The sequence below is a fragment of the Bombus huntii genome, chromosome 1 (assembly GCF_024542735.1).
Source record: "Bombus huntii isolate Logan2020A chromosome 1, iyBomHunt1.1, whole genome shotgun sequence".
Taxonomy (NCBI): Eukaryota; Metazoa; Arthropoda; class Insecta; order Hymenoptera; family Apidae; genus Bombus; species Bombus huntii.
In genome coordinates this window covers 5,029,474-5,052,643 of record NC_066238.1, presented here as the reverse complement: position 1 = coordinate 5,052,643, position 23,170 = coordinate 5,029,474, and the positions used below count along the sequence as shown (strand labels likewise).

Below are 23,170 nucleotides of genomic sequence, written 5' to 3'. Positions count from 1 at the left end.
GCAAAACCTTGCTATAGAAAGTACATTTCTTTCCTCGTTGAAAGCGACAGAATTTTCTGCTGAGCCTAGTAAGTTCTTAAACTTTATGTTTGACTTTAATTCACCACTGTGAATGGTAAATCCTTAAAGACATGCTGGATAAAAGGAAATTCTTTTAGTAGGTTACACAAACGAACGAGGTTCGTTTACATTGATCGATTCATCTCGATCTTTCCTGTAAAAGACGAAGAAGATATTTTAATTTCAATATTATACACTGATATTAGTAAACCTATTTACGATGAAAGACACAAAATTACACGGACATGTCCTTTTGTGTATGTTAAAAGATGCGTAAAAATGTATAAGCATACATAGGTATAAATATTTGTTTCTGTACATTTATACGAACAGAAAGCTATGGCTAGCTAATTAGGCCATTTGTTAGCAACGAGCGTGACGATAAAAATACAATCGACTAATACAACGTTATCACAAAGTCAGATCACAGAAGTAGCGATCAAACGCGTTAAACAAATACAACCATTTAATCGTTGCGATAAATGAACTAAAATAATGTCACTAAATGAATCAAAAGATTTAATGGACGAAGGAGCAAGGTACAATGTACGAGATGTTGATCGTTCTAGATTAATCTAGGCGGTACACGCCTCTATGAGCAATGAAACGAGCTTTTTTGCTGCGATACATAAAACAAACAGCAGAGCAGTCAGACGCCACCCTATAGGAGGGAAAGTTTGTCGGGGAGAATAACCCGAGGGAAATGTGTTTCCCCGAGTTAACATTTATTTACCGAGCTACGCTGGTGGCTAATAGGTTGCTTGCGTGCTAATTAAAAGGGAAATGAATTCTATCTGAGCGAAATGCCATCAGTTCTTATTACGTACATTAATGCGAAAATTTCGCGTGCGATTCAAACACGCGACAGCATCGTGGATGTAATAAATATAGATAGTAATCCTAGGCTAATGAGTCGACGTATCTTTGCTTAATTGGCTAAATACACTAAGCAAAATAGCGAAGCTTAGGGTAATTAATATCACACGCCTTCGTCCTTTTTTTTTTTATTTCTCATTTTGCCATTTACTTCAAAAGAAGTGCGTTTTACAAATTCACGGAAAATTCTCCTAAAAGTAAAATATGATTTTGTTGGAAATTATAGTTTCCAGTTCAAATCGCGTACAACAGATCGTAGAAAAATACGTACAGTATTTATCCAAATTAGATTTCAATCAAAATGCAACAGAAATATATATGTATGAAAAGTTTTATTTTTTTTTTTTTAAATTAGAAATTCCCGTGTGATAATCTTTCGAATCTTAGCGCACGTATCCTTTCGAAAAAAAGGTATTCTACGGAAGCTCGTCGATTGATTCGCTTGACAGAAGCGTTCTTTTGCGATAATTAAGCTGAGAACTAAAGCTTTCTGACAGGCCTTTGTAATAACCCTGCATTAGATCCTATTATATTAACGATAATTACGAACTTGATATTCACCGTTGCACACAGACGCCTGATTAACAGAGTATCGCACGATTAATTTAATGCGATTTCTTCGTCTTTTGCTATTTATCGTCTCCTATAATTAAAATCATTAAAAATGGTGAATCGAAAAGCGCGTAAAACGATGGAAGCAGCGAGTTGGAAGCGAGCAGAAACTCGTTTTATTTGCACGCTCGAGCTGCCATTTTTATAATTATTGTGGTCTACTTAGGCGAAAGTGAATCAATTCTATTTGTAGGCGAATTATTATTCCAAATATATGGTAATTAAAATATATAGATATAATAAATAAAGGTATATAAAATATAGATATTTAAATAATGATAGCGTACGTCATTTTTAGTAAAATATTATTGAAGAGGAACGGTTAAAATTAAAATACAAATGAATATTAATATTATAAAATTAATATTATCATTTAATGCGATTAAAGTACATATTTTGAATCAGAAGCAATTATACCAATTACGTACTTTTAAAAAAGTTAATTTCCTGGAAAAATGTATTTAAAAATGTAAATTAAAACGTGACACATTTTTTCTTCAACAGCTTTTCCTCCTTCAATTTTCTTTTGTATAAGGGGTAATTGGAACATGAATTAACAAAGGACCATTCGGAATATATGCATTTAACGTTCTTCCGCAAGAGGTTGGAGTTTCACTTCGCGAGAATGCGTTGAATCAAGATAGCCATACATGCTCCTTTGTCTTTTGCTATTGAGAACCGTATTCATGTTTATTCCGTAAATTTTCAGGATAATACAGAAACGTATCGTAGAAAATATGATAAGAAATGTATGTGATAACCGGTTTTTATTTTATTATTAAAGGTTTTACGAGTTTGTACGCTGTGAAGCAAGTCTACTGTGCACAGTAGAATAACTTCACTATGGTCAGACACATGAGTCATATCGCTGAAGCTATTTCGTAACTGAAGAAATCAAACGTTTCGAAAAATTTGTATTGAAATATCTATGCAAAGATATATTTTTCAATTTGGTGTAACATTTTTATACAATTATACTCAAAAATTAATTAGATATAAAATTTATTTGTTAAACCATCTACTCTTGAGGCATCAATTAAGCCTAGTCAATTATTAAAAATTTTCTCCGCTTTTTGTTCTTTCTGAAATTGAGCTCTGACAGGTATGAACAATTATACATATTTAAAAGATGTTATATTTTCTCTACAATTAAACATTACTATGTGAAAAATGTTTTTACTATGAAAAGATTGCCATTCGTGATATATAAAGATGGTATGACGTATTGCCAATTGATTTACTCTTCCTGCTTATTTCCTCACTGCAATTTATTTTTCTTCGAATCATCAACTAGCGCTGTATTACAAGCAAAAACTAGATCTGCAGATAATTTGAAGCATCCGTAACTGTAGAAGAAACTCTCAACACTTTTATAAAAACGTTGACACAATAGGATACAGTAAATATCAAGGAATGAAATATCTACTTTCGTCTCACGGTTTTAAACTAGCATTATAAGCGATACCAATGTAAACTATATATTCGAAAAACATTCTAATAGATATAAAATTTCCGATTTTTTTATTCTACAATGCAAATCGTCTTTATTTCAGTGGAAATACAAAACGTATAATTTTTATGCAAATTATTTCCATAGTGGTCGGTATACTTTTTAATACATTTAAATATGTCTGAAATATATCTTGTGCGTCTGTATTCCGATTAATATTTCTTACATATTACACATTTTTATTTCAAAATGTACCAGGGAGTTAAAAATCTATTCGTTCTACAAAAATATTCTATTTTGGCACGACATAAATTGTTTCCTTTGCGCCTTTTGAAATTCGAGGGAAATTGAAAATAACGTTTTTATATGGAACTAATATAAATATACCATATAATATGTCGTAATGAATATAAAACAATCATAGGAAGATTTATTGCAAGTGAAAGACTTATTTCAATATGACTGTACGTTAACGTAATTAAGACGTTAGTTTATGATTGTTATTGTTTGGTATAATTTAATTTACTATATTAATTCCTGAACCAATGCATTACTAAACATTTAGAGAGATATTTGTACTCAAAGAAATGCATAACTAAATAAGGTAATAAAGTAATTAAGATAAAAGCAATAATCTCTGTTTAATAATATTTGAATCAAATTTGGAACAAGTATTTCTATCCCAATATTTTGTATACCTATCTCATTGATAAAAAAAAAAGAAAAAAAATAGAATAGTTATCCAGGTACAGCTCATAAATTATGAAGATCAAAAAACTAATTTTTGGAATTTTTATCTCTCTGCTTACACTCGCATCGCGTAAAAACTATCGAACCAATTTTGACAGCGTTTTCTCTGTTCTATATGTTAGTGTCCGAAAAGGAAAATACGCTACGTTTCATCTCGATCCGTTTTGTAGAAGCCGAGGAACAGCCTGGCATCTGAGTCGTATGCTTTGTAGAAGTCAAGCAACGACAGTCACCGTTTATCATTTGCGTTGTTTTTTCCCGAAATCGAACTTTTTAATAATCTAATAATATTTTTTATCACGCAGACAAACCTAACTGTCAGTATAAAAAAATATGTAGGTGTCTCATTCGTAAAAATTCATCTGCATGAAAATCGTTCCGTGTACATCAGCAGCCCACGCGAACGAAGTCGCGAACAAACGCTAGCAATTCTTAGAAAAATATCGCGATGTCGGAACACCGCGTCGATTTCAAAAATGTAAAACCTTCGTGCCTACGTTTGTTCAGACGTATTTGAAAAATTCAACGCGTGGAACGCGCTCATAAATTTTACGACACGCCGGCTCAGAATCATTCTATACATCGAGCACGATCTCGGTCGTGACCGTGAAAGCTTCCCACATGGCGTAGCTACGAACTGGGCCGACGATAACGCACAATAGAAAGCACTTGGAATTGCAAAGTAATCGGCGCACGATCATTTCCGCGAGGTTATGTCGTTTGTCAGATCGTGCTCTTACGGCCCGTCATCCGGTGATCTTGATTCGTCCCAAGAAATTCCTGACCTGGACAGTTTCGGAATTGCAAAGCTGCGATTCTCGTCTACCGCGTGCATGATATACCAGAGGTTGCTCTGTAAAAACGGAACAATGAGATTCCCAGCGGTACTTTGTCTTCCCGTTTCTTTGATTCTTAAATGATCATCGTCGTATTTTTATCCTGCTTGGTAATAATTAGTAAATTAATGCTTGGTAATATCGCAGCACGTCCCAGATAAGAAAGAGTTTGTTGAGAAATAATAATTTAAATAATAAGAATATGCGCATTCGAATCTTCTTCTCTCCAATTGAACGATCATCTTTCTTATTATTTCTTATTCTTCTTTTCCTTCTTTCTTTTCTTATAAATTAATTCTTGTTATTTATAAAAAGTCGTAATCGATAATCAGATAGTAATTGATGGAATAAATGGTACGTTGAAAAAATGTAAATTTTATAAGAGTAGGTACACCGGTCTTTCTTCGAATTCGTAATATCGTTGATATTGATAGAGGATTTTTACATCGAGAGAATAAACGGCTCGTTACGCATTGGGTATTTTCGGTGCGAAATTCAAAAATTCATAGAAAAAATGTGTAATTTTACATTTTCAATTGAAAGTTTGGAGTTTTGGATTTGAAAATATTTTAATCAGAGTAATTCCACTGCAAACTTTTTTTTATTAATTTTCGGTATAAACTGTATATAAGTTTGTAGAAATGTCTGCAGAAAAGCTAAACCGCTTCTACTTCACTTTTCACTATGGTATTTAAATATTGTAATATTTCTGCAATTAACGTGCCAACTTGAATTCACTAGATGCGAGCTAAATTTGTTCGATGTAATAGCAACAATTTGTTAGTAACGTAATAGTTTAGAAAAATGATTAAATACGCAAATAAATTAATTTCTAATAAGATAACATCAAGAAATTTTCAAATTTGTAAAATATTCATAATTAATTTTGTAATAACTATTGATTAATAGAATCAGCGCTCTCCTTATGGTAGATTTAATAATTACGTTATTCTATTGTGCATAATTTCCACGTGTATTTACCGTTAAAATATCGCTATTCTACTTCACCATAAACCATGACTAATTATCACTTAACATTTGAGAAACGTAATAAAATACCGTGTAGATAGTACTACGACTTTCATTCCAAAAAGGAATGGAAAGTAAAAACGAGAATAATTGCTGGAACTACCCTTTTAGATAAAGAAAACGTTTCTTTATTCGTTGCGATGGAAATAATAATAAATAATTGCAATCAAGACGATATTTAATTTGTATCACATTTTCTGCCATCATCAAGAATATTATTTTTCTTAAAACGTAAAATAATTATGATCCAAAAATTCTGTTATTCTAATGCTGAAGTATTTCCTAATTAACTCAAATTTTAAGGGTTGTAGTATGATTTATCTACATTCTAAAACATATTTATTTACATTTTGAAGCACAACGTCTCTTGATTACTTTGAATACTCTTATTTACCCAACAACCTATCAATTATAATTTGTCACGTTCGATTCGAATCACAAGGAATCGCGAGCCTCAAAATTTTATGCGAAGACTAGTATGAAATTTGTGTCAAACCGTGGGAACAACAAGCTAACTTATTAACATTAATTTCTCAATTCGATAGAAAGTAAAACCGCAAATCTGCAACAAAGTAACGAATAAACTTTTAAATATCGATCTCTTTGCTTGGATAACAACGAAGATTAAGAGAAAGAACTTTCCCCTTTTATAATCGAAAATGCAACAAAGTATACACAGTTTTACCAATGATTACATATTTCTTGGACAATCAAATGCAACAAGTGAAAGAAACTCTTTAATTATACTCGAAGATTAATCGCAATTTCAATCTTCCTTATTTTTAAGAACGTTGAATTCTTCTATCTAATTTTCAATCATAGATATCATTGGAAGATTGTTTAGAATTTTTTCAAGACGATATTACAGAGGTTTCGATTTGATTAGTTTCTGAAATTATAGTTCAGAGGTTACGGTATAATTTCCATGATAAAGATAATATAGTATGTCTAGTAAGAGTTGGAAAGTGTCTGTAAAAGACGTTAATACGATAATTACCAACGTTCCGGTACTTTCCGTGGTTAAGGAATATTTACGAGCATTCCTTTATGAAAGGGACACCATAAACTATCTCTCAGATATTGAACTTGACTACGAGGAAGTCACGTTGTGCGTTCCATGTAGACACGTTAAGAATTATGTTTGCCAACAAATAATAGCGAAGGGAAACGTGCACCCTTATTTTTTCTAATCTTTATCGTAAATTTTCGATCAAATTTTAGTAAAGAACGATACCTTTCGCGACAAACATAAACACGTAAAGTAATGCTTTTATCGTTTCACGAACAATTTTTTAACAATCAGTGCATCTTCTCGATTTTTCATCCCCCCTTTGTACTTGTATATTCTTTTTGCATCGTTATTTTACGATCAATCTTTAACGTGTTATCATACAAACAGCACGTTCATTTATCAATTCTGTTCTCTTGATGGATGCAACAAGACCATTGGAAGCAGCGACCCTCGAACGTTTTGCAGCAACGTGCAACAAATTCGGAAAGAATAATAAACCTATACGAAGGATACTACGCGATAAAAGGTAATCAAATATCAAGTAACAGGAATTAGAATAAAAATAAATACGTATTATTGTATTGGGTTGGCAACTAAGTATACAAACGCGTTTCGATCGAACATTACGGCTAAGAATAAGCTAAATAACGTGTGGAGGTTGACTGATAGAGGAACGATTGGTTGAATTTGTAATAGAAAAATATATTGAAATAAGTATAGGTATAAGTACAGGTATAGTGTATGCTGATCCAGATCCTCACTCTTCAGTGTTACAATACAATAAAAAGAAGGTGTTATAGAGAACACGTTCATATGTTTATAGCAAAGGACATTAGCAAAAAGTTAACCTTGGTGTGTAGCTCTAGCTAAAGGCTGCAAGAAACAGTAATAGAAATCTACTTATAGCTCTTTTGTTTCTAGATCTTGTAACCCAAAACAAAATTTATATTCAAGTACACAATAATATGAACCTCTGGTTATTTTCAACTTTTTTTCACTAAATTCTATTCTCTTCGTAACAACGGTCTCCGGGTCACGGATATACAAAAGAAAAGGTGTAGAGTTTCTCTTGAAATTTAATTACTTCAACATAATGGTTAAGATTTTTTAAATAAGTCAATCTTTCTGAAAACTTGTAGAAACTCAATCTGTGATATTAACCGCTAACCAAATTGATAGTAAACAATCAGTAAAAAGAAATATATTAGAACGAAACCATAATTAACTTGTCACTGTATCCGCAATTATACATTTTAAGATATTATATTAAACACGAAAAATGTAAAGCGCCGACACATATTACGTCGTACCGTTGCGTATCGGTACTTTTGCCTAAAACATCATTACAAAAATTCACCGTTTATTGTGAATACCAAAATGTATTTAAAATTCTTGTGTATTTAATTAAATAAATTAAATGTATTTAAAATCTTGGGTTTAATAAACATCTTTATAAAAAAAAAATACATTTTAAGATGTGAAGGTCAAACATCAATGAAAACCAAATTTTCCATGAATTAAAAAATAACAGATTCGTTATGAGAACGAGATAAATTTTACCGATCGTATAATAATTAATATCGAAACGTTGGTAAACAGAACCGTATAGTGTTCGAGATACGTTTCGAGAACAGGGACGAGAAAAAGAAGAGCGCGAGAGCAAGAAAAGAACGATGGTTGCTGTAAACGGAGCATCGTTTCCGCATTCGACCAGTATCCACGATCGCAGAACGAGTCGCCATAGCTCATTCTCGATCTTGATCCTGACCATGAAAAGGGCACGGCGCACACGGGGCACATACCGCTCGGACGTATTACGAGTTGTGGCCGCACGATATTATCGCGAACGAGAGGTGCGAACGTAACTTCGCCAAGAAGTGAAAATCACCTCGTTAATCTGCTCCTCGACTTATCTCGCAAGATCGTCCATTGCTTTCTTCATTCGGTCGCTTCCTCTATCGTTCTCTTATCTACTTCACTTTCCTTCCTAATTATAATTATCGATCAAAACTGCTGAACCATTTTAACGAGGATGATTTCGCGCTGCTTGTTCTTCAAGCGAGAAAGAAAGAAGATCGTGCTCTGATATTACGTGTAATCTTCGATGCAGGATTCTTTCGTGAACATTAATGGTTCTACATATGGTAGCCGGGTTTGAGAATTTCAGAAAAAGTAGAGTAGAGGAAGTGTACAGTCGGTCACGAAAGTGTACTACGCGCGCCTATAGAATTTTCTGCATTTGATCTGTCAAAAGACATAACGTTTGTCACAGAGTCATTTGTATCCGCGTAGAATGCAATTGCCTCTAATGTGTTTTCGAAGGGAAGTGAAGAAATTAGAACGTTTAACTGAGAAGAATCTCGGGATACGAATATATCAGAGATTAGAAAACGTTTAATATTTGTCATCACTGAAGAAATAGTAGGATATTATTTATAGGATATTGCATTATATTATTACAAATAAAAAGAAAGAAATATATAAAGAAGATAATAATATAGCATTAAGTCTATTATTTCTATGATCTCATGTAGATATACCAAGTAATTTTTGTAACACTGTATTTTATATCTCTTTATTTGTTTTATTTTCAGAAAGGTGAAAGTGAATAAATTGTATTACATTGTGAAAATATGTCTTAATGTGCAAGAATATTAGTAGAGAACGTGTAATAACGTTCTTGCTGTAATATTTTATGTTTAAGGAATATGTGTTGAAGATATAGAGAAACATTACGTAACTTGAACATTAAGTTAGATGATTTTGAGTTTTCTTTTTGCCTCTTCTATCGTTTCGATAATTCACTTTCGAAGACTTTATGTGTTTATTAAAAGAAATGAATTATCTTAACATCGGATCTCAACGAGAAGATCAGATTTTAACACGAAGATTATCTTCAGCTATTGATTTTCATATGAGAAAGAAAGCATTTCAAGATATCGTAGTATGATTTTACGTGTAACGAAAATCGATATAGATACCTTTACGAGCATCTTAGACATCATGGCCTTTCGTAGTGGCCATCTAAATTTGAAAGTAAAAGAGATAAGATAAATATACAAATAAAATCGAATGACTTTCAGCCCCCTGTTCCCATTTTATTAGGGCATGTCAGATAAGAGAAAGATATAAGAAAATTGCAGTTAACATGAAATGATTTCGAACCGTGGAAATCAACTTTCTAAGAAGATTTTGTTAGCAATGCTCTTTCACTTGCTAGTCACTTGCGTTAGAAATGATGAGCGTATTTTTCTTTCTATTACAGCATAAGAATTTTTATCACTTTCTATTTATTTTTATACACTCTCTCTAGTAGTTTATGTTCTTAAAAGCATACGAACGCTTACATTTTCTCATAGATGTACATGAAGGACATGACAAACTGTAATGTAATTTCGCTGATAAAACATACTACGAACACAAGAGATATTTTAGTCGAAAGAAATACTCTAATTCAACATATATATTACTTTGTATCTTCTTTCACGTTTTCATAATTTCATCTATCTTTGTTGTTTCTCGTCTGAGTCGCTTCTTCAGTAATTTCTTAATTCTTCTCCCTTTTCAAATGTTAACTTCGCGAAGAAACAAGTGGATCGACATTGTGAATTTACTCTGAAGGTCGACTCGATCTTCCGGATCTTAATTGTGACTAGAGAGTAAGAAAATACAAAGATTTGACAGGAATTTTTTCGGATCGTTATCTGAATCTGCCTAATCTCAAAAATATATCTAAAAATCTAAATGTTCATTTAAATCATTCTAAAAATGTTCATTTCTCTTCCTCTGGATTAGCAACATAACGGATTGGACGTTATCTCTTTCATCAAAGAGAAAATTAGTGGGATTAATTTATATTTGATTGGCGAGAAACACCATAATCATTAATTTTACCTATGAGACTTTATAGTTCGAAGATTAACTTCGTAAAGGTCAAAGATATGACTTTCTGCGATGACAGAAAAATATTTTATTCGATGAAAAATGTCAGAACATTTCGGTAGAGAAGAAATTTATTGGAAAGTGTTATTCGTTAAAAATTTCTTAAAAAATATAAAATCAACGTCCATTTTAGTTCCGATGTTTTCTAATTTCAATAGATCGCATTATTTCCATGATACGTTACGTTATTTTCTGGAAAATTTTACCAAGTATGTGAGTAAAAAAGTTTTACAAGAAAACTAACTATTGTTGTTAAAAAGATACCGATAAGGCAATATAACTTAGTATTTTCTTAAATTTCGACTTGCAAGTTTTGGGATTTCATTTTAATTAAATTTAGTTTCATCTTAAAACACGATAGTATGAAATCTCATTCATATCCATGATTAATTTAACATATATTTTAGATGCAGCCTTAATGTCGTTTATTGTAATTCTGAGCGGAGACGACTGGCTATGAAATACTGTTAAAGATTATCTCAAATATGATTATCATGGAAGCTTAATCAACTCGATCGTACGCAATTAAAGCAATATCTATTCTGTCTTCTTCCGCTTACAGTCTTAATTGCAACCGAGATAGATTCGTTTGCTGTTTCTTCACTCGCTTCGAAACATTTGTCTCTGTTAAAGTAATCGCAGTGTAATCATTTTTATGTCGTACTTGCGTAAAATATAACCAATATGAAAAATCAATTTTCTATAACGATATCACTAACAAATATATAAATATTTTCAAATTTCTAAAATCTTCGATACATTTCAATCTTCCATTAATTTTTTATTTTACAGTTCACAAAGAATATCTTTACGAGTATTCAATTTCTTCAATTCCGATTAACAACTAATTAATCAAATTTATACAAGCAAAATTTCATACATAATTTGCTTCTCTCCCTTTAATACTTTTCATATTTCCTACATAATCTACCACTCTTTTAGAGCTCTGTTCTTAACACAAACGAAATATCGACGACCGTCGTCAAATCGCCAGCAAAAGCAAGCATCGACGTTAATAGAGAAATCCATTGGAAATTAACCAAAGTTTCCTACAGGCTCGCCATCCTGGATCAAAAGTTAACGACTATAGGCTGCTCTTCCGCGCCAAAATAACACCCTTTCGACCACCAAAGGCTACCACTCTACTCACATGACTTCCTTTCATATAACACCCTCCCCACCATCAGGCACGATTCGCCTCAGGAGCTTCATCCTCTTCAGCAGCTCGCAAGAGAACCGCGATTGAACTTTCATTTCAGACGGGTATTCGCCAAGAACCGCTATTAATCCATTTCTCCGTCTCGAAGAGATATTTCATTCCGTTTATTCTGCATTCTGCCCCTTTCTTCCACTCGAACGTCATTCCCTTTCACTTCTCTCGGCCACCTGCGAGACGGTTTATTTCGCCGGAGCCTCTTCTGCATTTTCTACGGGCTAGAGAGCGACCGTGATTTCCGTTTTCTCCTTGGTGAACGACCCATCGCTCGATTATCCCCTGGATTTCACGCGCTTTTCCTCTTTTCGAAGCATTTTTTTTTTTTTTTTTTGTCTCCTCCCCCTTTCTTCGGGTTACGTTCGCTTCTTTACGGTTCCGACTCATTTTCCGGCTCGAGGGAGATAAAGCTGGAATTTCCTTTCTGAGTGATGGATAACGAGGACGGGGTTGAAGGATCCTTTTTGTTCGTTTTTTACACGGTTGCTGGATAATTAATCCTTTTGGCTGTGATACAAAGTTTGAAGAATACGACTGTCGAAAATAGCTTATAAATGTTACCATAGGTATAGGATTAGTCAATAATATTAATTTTGATTGTGAATTGCGAGCGAGGAAATTAAATATTCGCGGAGTATAAAATATCGTTTGAAAAGTTACGAAGTGAGGATTTTAATACGAGATCGATGTAAAAAATGTTCAAGGAGTTGGGTGAAAAAGTTCGTGGATAGGTCGTCGTGTGACGATTAATGTCTTTATTTCGAGCTAAATGTATTCATGCTATAAAAGGGTATTTCTTGCAACTGGGCCAAGCCATAACTCCAACGTGACAGAGGGAACATGAAAATTTCACTAGGCAAACATAAACTATTTCAAGCGACGTATTTTCTGTGACAGTGGAACTGTTTCAAAGATCGAGTAAATGTTCTCATATTTATTTATATCGCAGCCTTCGCACATTTTCCATGTTTCATCAGTGGAAACGATATAGGAAATAATGTTCACGATATGAAAACCACTACAGTGGCCTCAATAGACTATAAAGTTAACCCTACGATTAAACCTTAACTCTACCACGATCTTCGAGTATTTATGTTTCAATCTCGTTCCAACGAGCAAGAATATCCTTAACATTAAAAAAAAAAGGTTAAAACGTAGATATATCAATACCAATTCTTTCATATTTTCTTGAAACTTGACGATATTTTTTAACGATAGAAGAGCTCGATCGTATCCAACACGAGCCAAAAACGTAGCGGTATTTAAAATATGGAAATATGTTTTAAATATTCACTCAGCGAAAATCATATTTCATCTAACCGAGGAAATATCGCTCTTTCTGTCAATTGATTTATTTTCGTCCATTAAAGTATGCAAGACAAGGGAGACATAAATCAATCGATTTCATTGATGTCGATTATAATTAGAACTGAGCTAATGTTTAATAGAATTACTGATTGTAATTAGCACGAGTTGTACAAAATTATCTTCATAGTTATATTTTACAATATCTGCTCGATTGATCATACTATAGGAATAACGTCAAATTTCAGGATGTGATCAGCGAACGGAAGCGATTAGTGAGTTCTGTAATAGGTTCTTTTACTTTTTTTTTTTTCTCTAAAATTGTATATATTATTTCGTATCTTATCCCTCGAAGCTCGGAAGATATTCTAGTTACAACGAAATATTACTCCTAGCTCATTTTAATACCATTAGATCACGCGGAGTCAACTGATGAAAGATTAACAAGAACCTCTGTTCCTTATTCCTGTTTATTGGCCTTGCCTACAGGACGTGACGTGGTTCGATGCATCTTAGTCTTATCTCATTAATGCTTCTCTTATTCGTGAACCTGACATATACGTCTTGATTTTGCTGTGACATCCAACCTGTTCTATAAATGAACTTCTTATTCAATTTAAATAACTCGTATACGTGTAAATGTGACAATATCGATTCTAATAATTTTTTTACATACTACATCGTAGTATGTATTAGCAGTGTACTTTTCAATGATTTTAATTTACGATCAATAGCAACGTACTTTTGTCGGACACGTTATCCTGAATCGTTCAGTTATTTTAAATTTCACTTATAGAAATATATATATCTGTATAAGTCGGATAATAGTCTTATTATTAAAATTTCAAAAGAATCAAGTGGAAATAGAAAATCGATTTTATCTTTCTAATTTAGATCGCTAAAAAGCTGCATCGTTGAACTGCTCGATAATATTCGAGTACCTTTTGCACAGTTTGAATTATTCATAGTTACGATAGCAGCTGGAAAAAAGTTGTTAAAAACCGGTGGTCATAGAAACTTCATAAATTTAGATTTTTATTCGTCAAATGTATATTATTATATCCTTTTTATAAGTATAATAATATAATACCAGGCAACGGGTACAATAACTAACGTTAAATCGAACTCGTTCGCATATCACAACACGATCTGGAAAGCGTACTCTGTAAAATGCTCCTGTTCTTCCATAAAATTCATGTTACAAGTTATAACCATAATTCGTAGTTGGTGCCAGACTCTGTATCATATTTATAAATCATCGATCTTTATCTTTCGCCAAAGATAACCGATTCGCTTCATTTTCCTTATCTCAGATTAGTATCAGCCGCGTCCAATTTTATTTGTGAATGAAATTATGCTATCGATTATCTGTAATTTTCAACATGTAAAAAGTTTACTTGAAACGATATCCTGTTCCAGAATCCAAGATATGGAAATTGAGTTCTATACGTACGACTTGTTAATCCAAATACGATTTAAAACGTCGAGCATATTTGACACTGAATAATATTAAATTATGGAATAATCTTCGAATTACCTTGATATTATTGTTTTTAGACTCGAAGAAAATGGAAAATAGCTTCGAGTTTTTGTCACATTGTACAAGTATTGCGCATATTAATTGACAGGTGCATGGATCATTAAAGAGAAACTCCATAATTATGTTTTATTAAGACCTTTTTTGCCGTGTATTCTTTGTTTGTTCTCAGTTTCATGAACGAAACCGATTGTTCCGTATGGAAACGAAAGTGAAACCAATACTACGTCAGGTTAATTGTTACGTCGAAAGATATTTGTAAAATTTGTTACTTTGTACGATTGCTACCGTAGGATTTGTCATTTTAGCGAACAGTTTCGTTATGTTTGTTATGGTTATCAATACACAAAAGATTATTCCTTTTATAATTTACTATTCTCGCAAATGTTTGTGAATGGAAATTTTTTACATCTAATAAATAATAGCGTAGGTAGATTTAAGAAGAGAACACAAAGATTTACATATATGAAAAGAATGATAATTACAGTTCGTTATTTTGATCCAAACTCCAACGACCAACAGCTGCAAGAAATAAATTAGTTAAGTATGTACGAATCATAAGAAAAATTATTTTCTTTTCAAAGTTTGCCACGAATTATTCAATGCTTTCGATTGAAATATCTTTCTTCGTCGTAAATGACTTCGTTAACGAAAAATACTTCGTTAACGATGATCTTGTTTCATTGAAAAGAGTTCTATTTTAACCCCCTCTCCCAAAGATTACGTTTACCAATCGTTCATATATACCGTGATTCACTTTTTGAAATTATCTTTAATGAGAGTGGCGCACAGTGGAGCCGCGGCAGAAAGGAATTCTTTTCTCATTGACAATAAGTAGAACGCTGGAAACGAGGTCAAGAGATATGAACTCTCCGAGCGAGGCGATGCATCCATTCCCTTCAAGCAACAGTCTAAACTATGATAAAAGGTTTTTGCATAGCATCGCCGTATATTCTGTGTATATTTCTGTAAACTCTATTTTCCCACTTAAATAATTCATTGCACATTTATTATATCGTACGTATTTACATTATATCGTTGCACGCAAAATTAGAGCAACATTTTCGTAAAATTTATTTTACGACCATCGTGAAATTTTTTACAGTTTGAAACTTTTCCCATATTTATTTCATATACTTACGGGCGAATTATTTTGAAATTATTGCGAAATTTCCACATAATTTACTGTACCGTTAAATTTTTTATAATTCCAAACTTGTAAATTATTGCAAATTTTTGTTATCTTTCCTCATTAAATTATAAATTAAACTTCCATTTGTCACGTGTGTTTCACAACGCACGTATCGATTATTTTACAGTTATCGCAATCTTTCGTATAATTCTAAACTCGTGAATTATCGTAACTTGGTAAACTGCAATCACTTTTCGAATTTTAATTTCAATTTTCTACCTATCGTCGTACTTTCCCACGCGGATTAATTATTTCACAAATATTAAATTTATCATCAGAGATCCATCGAATAAGCGAATCCAATTTCTCGATCAATCATGCGTGCTTCAAGAAGCAATTACAGGTGCAAACGATTAACCTTCTATGCTTCGTAACGAGCAGTATAGATCGATGGTTCGACAGCATTAGAAATCGTAAACGCTGGTATTTCGAACGATAGCACGATTCTTCGAACATCTACCAGTTCTCATGAGAAGTTCGATGACCTACAACTCAAGTATGCAGCGGACGATGCGAGATCGAGGGAGGAAAACCGATTCATCAACATCTTCCTGCCCTGCACTTTCGATTTCCGATATACCTTATGAACTACGCATACTTCTGTACGCGTACTTGGAACATTTCTAATTATACGAATTGTACGACCGTTGTTATCTTAGGGGAAGATCGTCGGAAACGTTTCGTCCCATTTCACGCCAGCCACTCGATTATGAATATTTATAACCCGAAGCTATTTCGAGAACTCTGTTCGGCCACTTCTTTCCTCTCCCTTTATCGCTGCCGTCATAACAATAAATCTCTTCGAACAAAGACGTTTCTTTGCGAAAAGAAGAACCTTCGTCTCAGCGAATTTATGCGATGAAAACGGAAAGACGGCTGTTTCTGTACAAGATACTTTCATCTTATAAGAACGACAAATAGCGGATAGCGAACAGCGAATTAGCGGTAGCTACAGGTCAACTCTGAAGGCTTACGTCTGAGTTGATTATATTTTAGTCGAATGTAATCGTATTTTAAACGCTCTGAATATCTAAATATCAAGTGTACAAACGAATGAGTCAAATTTTTCGCTGGAACTGGAAGTTTAGTTAAGAAAGAAAACAGCTATAGAAAAGGAAAAAGATGTAGCAAGCTGTTCGATAGGAATATTTGTCGTTGCTGTCTGTAAATTTGGCTACCTATGAAGCAGGTGACGAGATCCATCGTGGAAAATTATTTTGTCTTTAAACAAGATGAAATCGTCAGGACCAAGAGACGAAAGACATCGTAATGAGCCTGGTTTGGGACGTCTTGCAACAGCGAACTTTGGAGTGCTACTTGTTCCAGTCGATGTAACACGTCTTATCCTACATCCACTTCCAATTAGTGAATCGGATACAAAAGTGACTTGACGATTAGATCTCGTCTAAAGACATAGCATTTTATCGCGATGGAATTCATCTATTTCCTGATAGATCGCTTAAAAGTTGTAGAAAGCAACGGCGAATATCTCGATTGAGCAAGTTGCTATACTTTCTTAAAAATAGACTTCGAATTTCAGATTAAGAAATTTGTACACCTGATACAACGTTCAACGAATCTTGCAATCATTCTCCTAGAGAAAAATGTGCGTCGTAATGGAATATTCTTGGCAATTGGAAATTTGAATCGCTTTTTACGATTTCTGTTGCAATTAGTGACTGAATTCCACAATCCAAAAGCAATATGTACCCAAGTGGACAATGTACTATTTCGAAATAAAAGTTGCATACGTTGAAATAGGAAAAATAGCCTATACACATATACATATCGAATAGAGACGAACGTGAAATTCAACACGCAGATACACAGACCTGTCGAATTTAAAGCTACCATTTCAAAAATTCACGCATTGTCATATTTATCACATCGTTGTAATATAGAGGATGGTTGGTAACTGGTGGTACAAGCGGGAAGGGGGTGATTCTACGCGAAAAACGAAGTCGAAAATATAGAATAAAAATTTGTTTTTAATTTTTTTTTTTTTTTTAATTTTTCCATCGAGACGACGATCTACAGTGAAATCCGTTATAACGTACCGCACGCGTACCGAGCGAAAATTCAAAGTCGATTTTCTCGAAAACAAAGCCTAAAAGGAAAAATTTTTATTCTATATTTTCGACTTCTTTTTTCGCGTAGAATCAGCCCCTTTCCGCTTGTACCACCAGTTACCAACCACCCTGTATTTGTTCGTACAACCCACGTACAAAATCGCGCAACAAACTACCTGTTAAGTTGACGTGTAAAAGTTCCAGATTCGTTTCAACGCGAAACTAATTAACGACGATACACGCATTTCTTGAACAATTTAACAAACTCGCTGAAATTTAACAGAACTTGATAAGCAACTTTTATTGTACAAATATGTGTTTCTAGATACGTGTACACGTATTTCATAACCAGAGAATGAAATCGGCGTGGAAGACATATTTGAAATTCAGATACGTTAGCGAAGATACGTAACTACAGGAAGAAGGCGGCGATTGATCGATGCGATCGTAAAACGACGGCGCAACAAATTGGGAACAGCAGCTGCATTAAAGAGGGAATCAGAACGACGCGACGCGACGCGGCAGATCCGGAGCGGTTAATTAGCGTGTTACGGGCAAACGAGGACCCTGATACCGTTACGTATCTCGCGAATGCGAAATCCTACGAGCTGGAACGATAATGATCTAACGATATATACACACACGCTCCACGCTTTTCCCCTGACTGTTGGCTCTTTGTGCGTTCGCTCTCACACCTTGACCTTCTTCAACCGGGAAGTCTAGCCTCCCTTGAAGGATATTCGCATCCGAAGGACGCCATAATGCGTACGTACGCGTGTACGCGCATTGTGTTTCTACAGTCTGCCAACCAATTTAGGAATTTACGCGATTTATACGATTATGGTTAAATATTTTTTTTCTTTCTGATTTTAATTACACCGGGAAGATAGTTGGGGCGCGAGAATGTACATTTCACATCTCTCAAGACTATGACCCGAGCACGTGTTGTTAACGACAAGTACGCACGTTGGTTTCTACACGTTTAACATTGTTACCTTTGTATCCTTAAAGCAGAGAATTTTCTCAGCTAATTAGGATCGCTGTTTTTTCGTCGCCTGTTTTTTTATCACGAATGGATTAAGGATTTTTATCGTTTCTTCGTTTGCAAATATAGCAAATGTTCGGTAATCGTTAGCGGCGTTTTGTGATGAGATTTATATTCATTCATTTATTCAGTCGACTTCGAAAGTCTGTTACTTACAAGATATTCTGCATTTTAAATATTCAGAAAAATATTTTTGAAACTCATCGATTTGGAATATTCAATGTTGGAATGTAATAATCAATCTCGTATCACCAAAAGTGCCCTCTTATTTGATTCTAACTCTGAATATGTATTTTCGCGCGCTATTGAACATTTCAAAAAAGATTCATTACTCGATTTTCTAGAAAATTTCATGGGTTTACCAACCATATTCAAGAAACTTATATTTGTGAACCGAACAGGTGGTTCGAAACGAAGAAACGAACGAAGATGAAGTCGTGACGAAAAGAGAAAAAAATTGAAACGGACGTTCTTCTCTAACCATAACAACACAGAATAGCGTGAACTTCCGCGTAAAACAGTTTTGTTTATAAAAAGGCAGAGAGTGTTATTTTAACTTGTAAACTTCGAACATGTTACGGTAAACCTTGTAATTTCTAGCTTTAATTTTCCCAGGAACAATTTATAAAGAAAAAAAATGTTAATGGGTCTACTTGCACTCTAACCTGAATTATTAGTTTCTTCCATGGGAAATTAATATTCCACGATGAAAGTGATCAGGATGGCACGTAAGCAACACGTAAAGCGACTTTCTATTCAATTTGGAACATCACTTTCTTGATAAAATATCGCGCGAGTTATTCATCTATCGAATATCTATCGAATCCAACGACAGTTTCAAGTTACACACCAAGTTTCCAACTATGCGTTGGTGCAAATATACAAGTTATGTGACCACGAGAAAGTTCAAAGGAGATGTAACGGAGTGAAAAACTCACCGGATGAGAGTTGATTTGCCGACAGGATCTCGTCTTCTCCAGGTTGAAGGCGAACTTCCATTTTTCGCAGACGCGAATGCAGCTCTCTTGTGTGCAAAAAGAGGAAAAGGGTGCTGGAAATCGCGATAAGAGCGATCAGCTCGATGGTCCTGTAAAAGAATAATCGAATCAAGCAGCTGCTCCTACATAACAAAAAACAACGATCTAATGTTATTTTGCACGTTTGTGATTGCATGTTTCATGAACGTTCTGGTTCGCTTCTTCGAGCCAGACTTGACAAGAATATATTTGTTCCCAAAGAATCACAAATGCGTCGTCTGATCGTCGTGAATGCGTAAAATCACAAAAATTGGCTACTGGTACGTTTCTCGCGTGGCTTTTAAAAATTCGTTACACGTTCATTTAACATTCACAAAAATTTTCTAACGCAAATGAGCTACTTTACTTAGGCAAGAAACTCTCAATTTCGAACGCATCCTTCTAAACGGATTAATTGGTACAATTGGATTCGGCAAATATTGACACCCGGTAGCCTTAGATCCGTTAACTTGGTCGATTCCTAATCTCTTTGCAAGAGAAGACTTTCCATCGTGCAAATAAAGGTAGAACGAGAAAACATTCGAGAAACTGTGGATGTCCGTTTTCCCAATGCAACGTGTCACGAGCGGACCGTCATGTGGGTTGTCGTCGCCGGAGGAAACAGGGCATGGCAAGCAAAGTTATCTGTCCCGTAATTGATCATTCTGTTCGCGGAGATGGTTCACGTGCGACCTGGTTTCAAGCGATCCCACGTCGACCGTGAAAGGACGACCGTCACCGGGGAGATACAAAATTGCGCTCCGATGTTACAGAGAACCCGAACATTTCTTCGTTGCACGCCGTGTGCGGTTTGTAACTTCACGGAACGGCCGTAATTACGGCAAAGGATGACAAAGTAAGGAATCCGGGGGAATTTCCCCCGGGAATGACGACACGTCAAAGCGTCTGTGTGAACAGGTTTCCAGGTGGAAAATTTTAGTATTATTGAAACTCGAATGGCTTGAATTACGTTAAAATGCGTATAAAGAAAATTCAATTTTATATTGTAGGTGTAATCATACTGCCGACCATAAGCAATAGAGCCACTCTATATATAGTTATATTTGGAAAAGACTTCATTTAATATTTTATTTAGTACAATAGGACATTTATTACATTTATTAGAAAAATGTCCGTTCAATTTTATTTTATTTAGTATTTTCTCTGACATTTTATTCAATACCTTTTTGTTAGAAGATACGAAAATCGAAGAAAAATGTAAATTATTCGTTCTTCCCGCTAAAAGTCAAACAAAATAATTAAAAATTCGAACAACGTACTTAAATACACCGAATCTGTTTAACGTATCCGTCAGTTTAGTCAATTCTCGTTGACCTTCGATTATTTCCACGTATCGTAGTCGTTTTTAATAAAATCCAAAGTTTCTCAAAATTAATACCATTTACTTGAACCATTTTCACGCGTTCAAGCAATTTTTAATCAAAGCGAAAATTTCTACAAATTAACACTATTTTACATTAAAACCATCAAACAGGATTTGAAATTTTTCTTGTATTTCGAAAAATTCTAGACAAGATGGTACTTCGTAAGGAAGACCATGCTACATCTTTCTTCAAATACAGTTATATCTAGTACAACGTATATTTCCACGTTTCAGATGCATCCATATCTTCATCACGTCACCATACATTTTAAATATGCATAAAGCAGAAACAGCATCGCTTTCCGCTTCATTAAATTAATTCAACAAGTTTATTATAATCTGCAACTGGGGATAAACGACGCAGCTAAAACGTACAAACCGTGCAACAAGTAGTATCATATCGACATCGATCCGGGCTATAAAATTCTCCGTAATTACCATCGACTACACGCTATCGTGATGATCATACTCGATGAAAGAATAATCTATTTATCACCTTACCAGTTTTTCCCCCATGCAGGAAGTAATCACATCAAACGTCGGTTGTTTCGATTCCGCGATCGACACGCGTTTCGCATCTCATTGAAACGTTTCTTTAGAAGCGATCCCTCGTCTATTTCTCACGTCGTACGGTAAAACGTCATCCTCGATGACGTTCTTTTCAACCCGTTCGGACGTTGACACACGCGGAACGCCATGTGTCGCATAACTTTATAATGGTTTACGATCTTTGAACGAGCAAAATCGTGACCACGAGAACCGGAAATTCCGATAAAAGATTTCTTGTATCGCTTACACGATTTAGAACCGGGTTCTGCAGAAGAAAAAGAAAAGAAAAGGCATCTTTTCATAGAACAAACGAAGTGGGAGTTCGCGTAACGTTATCTCGCGAGCTTTGCATAATTCCTAGGAATTACGTGATTCAATTTTATCGATTTCTCCATTGAAATTCTCGAGATTATCGGGTTCGAAACGAGATGATCAACGACGATATCGGTAAACGAGTTTCGATAAAGATACGAAGTGTGAATATTTTTTTTTTTTTTTTCGAAGAAGACTTGTTACCAATTTTTCTAATTACTTGAAAAGTAAAGAGTAAAATTTGTTATTACGGTTGGTGATAAATACAGTTATTGATTTGGGAATTTATTTAGAGTCAATTTATTTAGAGATATGTATTGTTTCGTAATACGTTTCGTAATACCAGACACCGGTGATTGTAAGCTTTTCGAAGGTTTAAATTATCGTTTTTGTTGCTCTTATTTGATAATATTATCAACTGTTGCTTGTTTGTAATTCTTCTGCAAAAGCAATCCATGTAAAAGTTTTCATACACTTTTTTTGTGATCTTCAAATTATGTAAATACTATAATTTGTTTGATAATATGCAATTATTACAAAACGATTTGTCTATCAAAATTTCAATTCCTTCGACAGTAAATATGAATACATATTTATTTATTATCCTCTTCATAGAAATTATACAGCATTAAATAAATTCTAACAACTAATGGTATAAAAATATCTACTCGAATATCTTCTTCTATGTAGACAGTTGAGAATCATAGTGGCGTAGGTTAGTATAAGTCAATCCACCGCCATTCCTTATAATTCATTATAGTTTTTCAAGCCGTAAAAACATACCACGACAGAGAATAAAGTCATAACTGAATTAACTAAACGACGCTTTTAAGAATCAAAGTACGCGATGAAGTTCAAATTCTCGAGATCTTCACTCACATCATTGTACGATTCTTTTCTCTTTTCTTAAACACTTCCAAGCTTATCTGTCACTTGTCAATCACCAACAATAAGCAAGTACCTTTCTCGCACTAAAAGTAC

General features: G+C 34.1%; 2 protein-coding genes across 7 annotated transcripts in view; one reads left to right on the top strand and one right to left on the bottom strand.

Moving 5' to 3' along the window:
• Positions 1-23,170, bottom strand: part of LOC126867032 (heparan sulfate 2-O-sulfotransferase pipe) — a 128,037-nt gene that overhangs the window by 60,971 nt on the left and 43,896 nt on the right. For all 5 annotated transcript variants that reach the window (XM_050621168.1, XM_050621159.1, XM_050621150.1 and 2 more), the window contains one exon: positions 19,867-20,015. In XM_050621168.1, coding sequence (XP_050477125.1) covers positions 19,867-19,927 — 61 coding nt within the window. In that variant the 5' untranslated portion in view covers positions 19,928-20,015. The remainder of the gene's footprint in view (positions 1-19,866; positions 20,016-23,170) is intronic.
• LOC126867008 (leucine-rich repeat-containing protein 15-like) overlaps positions 1-23,170 on the top strand; it is a 206,790-nt gene that overhangs the window by 150,496 nt on the left and 33,124 nt on the right. The gene's annotated exons all lie outside the window — the stretch shown is intronic.